Below are 4,793 nucleotides of genomic sequence, written 5' to 3'. Positions count from 1 at the left end.
TGCAGACCCACACACACACACACACACACACACACACACACACACACACACACACACTCACTCCTGCACTCTGCTGAATGAATGGAAACTACAACATTCACCAGATTTCCAAGCACTTTCAGACCACCGGCTACATCCAAATTCCTGGGGGACAATGTGTGTGTGTGTGTTTAGTCTCCAAATAAACAAATGAAACACTCATGTTGCACTCAGACTCAGCCAAATGCAAGTTAATAAATCTTTGATCAAAGTTTCCACGAGATCAAGTATATGATTTTTTTTTATTGAATCTCTTGAGCATAATTCAGAATGAGAACTCACAGATCCCACATGCCCTTTTCATTTTCAAATATTTATTTCTACTGCATTTCTCAGCAAACACTTATGAGCAAAACTCCCAAAGATTAATTCAGTTTTTAGCCAGAATAAACCACAAAATAGATTTTAACATTTTCTGAAGAGTTGTGTGTGCATGTGTAAAAAACATGTGAGTAGTGAGTGGTTGCTAGGTTTTTTTTCTATGCGGTTGCTAAGATGTTCTTGGTGATTTGGGTCATCCGTCAGGTGAAAAATCATATGTAGGATCACACACACATTATCTCAAGCACGATTTGAGGTTTCATATATGAATATGACTATAGCACAAACGGTGCTGGACAAGATATATGCTGAACTTTAATATTAAGGATTATTCGTTTGTTCAAATCTATTAATCAAGTATGAGTATGAATAACAATAATAATAATAATAGTGATGCTTGCCAGCCACTAACTGCATCACCTAATATTTCATTTCCTAATGGTTTCTATTAGGTTTTTTTTAACCATAAAAGACACTATATAAAACTTCACAAGAGTGTTCGCTAGGTCTATTTACATAATAAAGTTCAAACCAAACAGTTCTTTTCACGGAAACAACCAACCAATGTCATTAATACACTGAAAAGTTATTCTTCTCAGGAGCTGCTACTGAAACATTTTCTGACCTTATATGGCCTTTTTCTCTTGAGGGATTTGGAAAAGTGAAAAATTTCCAAAATGTTGGAAAAAACACACGGTCAGGAATGAGTCTCTTTAGATTCAGAGCTTTAATCTATGCAGGAAATATTCCACGTGTGGTGTGCAAAAGCCAAACATTTCATGAATATGACTTTGCCACACTTTAAAAGCTTTTGGCTTCCTAAACAGCTAAAAAATAACAATATTAATAACTAAATAAATACATTATTAATTTTTCTTGCTACTGCTCATATCAGTATCCCTCTCTGTATCAAATGGCAACCGAAGTGCCTAAGACTGATGACACCAGGTAAAAATTCTGACCCAACACGGAAACATTACAACCACATAATCATATTAACAAACTGTTACTGGCTAAAATTGAAGCCAAATATCAACTGCACACATATATGTTCGTATATACATACATACATACATACATATATTACTGTTTGCTATATAATAGAGTTGTCTCATGAATCCCAGGTATAATGGGTCCAGTACCTTATACACATCTCCATAGGTCCCGCTGCCAACTCTCTGGATCAGCTCAAAGTCGTGCTGCGGGTTTCTGCGCTGAATCTCCCCTCCGGACCGGCCCAGCAGATCCATGCTGTCGGACTGGAGGATTTACTACTTTAATGAACCAGATTCAGTTTTACAACAGACCTGCAGTCCACATCCCCCTGAAAAATAACAGAAACCAGAACAACATGAGATTAATAACAGCACACCTAAGCTTAGACAGACAGACAGTCAAACAGACAGATAGATAGATAGATAGATAGATAGATAGATAGATAGATACGTAAACCGTTAGACAGACAGACAGATAGATAGATAGATTATAACTTTACGCCTTTTTATAAAGACAACAAAAACATCTGTTAGCAAACTATACCTGCTTTTAATAGCGTAATTGGTGCAGATGTTTATACATTTTAAAAGTATTTATTTTTAAATACAATATAGGAGATTTTAAGCTGTACATTAAGTTATTTGGACACATGTCAAAATTATTGACGGGTGTCAGGAAGTGTTAACTGTCCAAAACAGGTGGTTTGTTTTAAAAGTTCCCCCTCATGGTGAGAAAGACGGTTTAACTTTTTTTTATGTTTCAGTAATTAAAGTTCATTTTTTTGTCTGAATCTCCGCGTATGACGCTAACTCAGCTAACTTCTGCTAACTAATCTCACATAATCACTTCAGCTTGAAACTTTTTTAAAGACCAAATATAAACATACAAATATGTTCATAAAGCATAATCCAGATTTTACAGTTATATAGTTGTATTTAGCTGGTGAGCGTTTTAAGAGCCTTTCGCTCTAAGTGACAGTAACGTTAAAGTTCAACCGAAGCTAACGTTAATGCTAATGCTATAAACAGCGTCAAACTACAACGCCAAAATCACTTAAACGCAGAAACTTTGATTTAAACTTCACCATTTGAGCGATTAATCGTTGTCCTCGGAACTCATGAAGATTTAAAGTTTTCCGAAGTTCATTTTGCGTCGAAATAACCATCCAAACAGGAACAGAGAGAAGAGCAAACTAACTTCAGATCACTAGACCTCACACACACAGACAGACACACACTCAAAACCGCGCACAGACACGGATACACGAATATACACACACACACACACACACACACACAGACAGAGACAGAAAGAAAAGCAAACATACTATATAAAAGCAAACAAAATGTTAAAGCATTACACAATATCTCTTTCACTTTAATTCACTCACTGTGAATTTCACTGTGCATTATTTGAGCATGGTACCATTGTAAGGACAGTAGTAGCTGGTTAGACAATGGTTACAGTCAATAGTTATAGTGAAAAATAAATAATTAAAACAATATATAAAACAATTAACTGGTGTTATTTATATTTGGTGTCATTTGTAAGATTTCTTTTTCTTGTTTTAAATGATAAGTCATAACTATTGCTTATGATTTATAGTGCATGAAATCTAAACAAACTAGACAAAACATGTCTTTCAGTAAAAGACGGGTTATTATGGTCTTTCATTCTTTAACTCTTCTTTATTTTTATTTTTATTTATTTTCTTTTTAGTGTACGCGTAGCGCCATCTGACGGATATTCTCAGATCCACCTACCGTCAGAGTGAGGACAGAGAGATACAACAAAGAGAAGAGACTGTTTAATAAACAGTAAATGAATAATAAAGTAGTGTAATAAATATAAAAAGTGTCTTGTTTATGTGTAAACGGCAAATATTGTTAAATCTATTATTCTAAGGGATTCAGTGCTGACAGGTCTAGATAATCCTAAATAATGACACACTGATATCAGCAAAAATACTGAATTGAAATAATAGAGTAAAGAGTTAAAATATGAGAGCTATAATTTAGACCAACCGTTCCTGGCCAATTAGAGACAGCGTCAGGGTCTCTAAGCCCCGCCCATTACAGTTAAATTATTACATTATTATAGATGTTTACCAGCCGAGCGTCCCACAGCGCCACTAGGCGGTCCAATGGTGCGCTGCACATTTGTTTCAGACGAGAATGAACCTCCATCACTGGCAGCTGATTTCCAGCATCGCATTCGTCTCATGATCGCTGTTTAGAACCGAACCGACCAGAATACTGAACAAAACACCCAGTGAGACATGGCACGAGACAAAAAGGACAGAGACAGCTGGGGTAAGTCCATTTTTAATAAAACGTGAGACAGCCTATGAGACGGGTTATTGTGCGATTCTGTAAATTATGAGGATGCTGCTACATAGACACTCTGTCTGTATGTTCAGGAACACACACAACTAAACACAAACAAAAACAATGCTCTTCCCCTGTCCAAATCAGCTGATTTGGTCCGGACCACAGCCCTGTTCCGCCCTGTATCTGTGCGTGTTCGTGATGACAGCTTTTTTTTTTTTTTACTGCTGTAACATCTATATTGAAATGCAGTGTGATATTTGCAGTATTGTGATGTCTGTGGGAACACAAATTCGTGCTCGTTTGTATAATGCACCCACCCATTTCTTACACATCCCAGTCAATAATATGCTTTATTTTTAATACTACTTCCTTGTGTTATTGATACTGATGTTTCAGGCAAATTTATTAGATCACACGTCACTGTTGTTCTACATTGCAGTGATTTGACTGTGTGTGAAGTGATGTGCATTGATGCCAGTAGCCCACATAAGCAGAGCTCTGTACATCTGCTACAGGCCTGTATGGAGATGCTGGTTTATATAATATACACGGTAGCCTTATGGAATGCTTGCTGCTCTAACCAGGCCTGACCAAGTGAATATGACATGATAGAGAGCAAGAGAGAGAGAACAAGAGAGCTCTACAAGCTAATTTGAATGTAAATAATTTACAGTGTTGGGACAGTATTGGTATCGCTTTGGTGCTAACCAATGGCAGAAGTGTAAATACAATGCTGTGAACAGCTTCATCACATCCTTATAATTTGACTTGGGCCCACTAAGGTCCTTTTAGCCCTATATCCTTTATCAATATCCATTACTGTTCAGTTGCATTTAAGAAATGCTTGACAAATGCATTAATTAGAGGGCAGGTCCTCCAGAGCAACCTGGTGTTTTACTAGTTCACATACTCATATAATGCTTAAAAACACATTAACCATTAGGGTGGCAGCTTGTATAATGCTTGACAACCAGTTTTGTTGTTACATTAGGTCTGAGATGTACTTCAGGACCTCTTAAAGGGTTAGTTCACCCAAAAATGAAAATTCTGTCATTAATTACTCACCCTCATGTCGTTTCAAACCCGTAAGACCTTCATTCATCTTCG

General features: G+C 36.7%; 2 protein-coding genes across 2 annotated transcripts in view; one reads left to right on the top strand and one right to left on the bottom strand.

Annotated features, from left to right (window-relative positions):
• LOC107654908 (mitogen-activated protein kinase kinase kinase kinase 5-like) overlaps positions 1-2,598 on the bottom strand; it is a 37,745-nt gene extending 35,147 nt beyond the window's left edge. Inside the window, exons 1-2 of the mRNA XM_016442224.1 lie at positions 2,441-2,598; positions 1,503-1,684 (exon numbers count right to left, since the gene is read on the bottom strand). Of these exons, the coding sequence (XP_016297710.1) occupies positions 1,503-1,610 (108 nt within the window). The 5' untranslated portion in view covers positions 1,611-1,684; positions 2,441-2,598. The remainder of the gene's footprint in view (positions 1-1,502; positions 1,685-2,440) is intronic.
• Positions 2,599-3,495: 897 nt separating this feature from the next.
• Positions 3,496-4,793, top strand: part of LOC107654944 (atlastin-1-like) — a 13,910-nt gene continuing 12,612 nt past the window's right edge. Inside the window, exon 1 of the mRNA XM_016442282.1 lies at positions 3,496-3,668. Within this exon, the coding sequence (XP_016297768.1) occupies positions 3,635-3,668 (34 nt within the window). The 5' untranslated portion in view covers positions 3,496-3,634. The remainder of the gene's footprint in view (positions 3,669-4,793) is intronic.

Source organism: Sinocyclocheilus anshuiensis, unplaced genomic scaffold, assembly GCF_001515605.1.
Source record: "Sinocyclocheilus anshuiensis isolate Anshui unplaced genomic scaffold, SAMN03320099.WGS_v1.1 scaffold487, whole genome shotgun sequence".
NCBI classification, from domain to species: Eukaryota; Metazoa; Chordata; class Actinopteri; order Cypriniformes; family Cyprinidae; genus Sinocyclocheilus; species Sinocyclocheilus anshuiensis.
The sequence above is the reverse complement of the archived record's forward strand: the minus strand, read 5'-3'. Positions and strand labels throughout refer to the sequence as shown.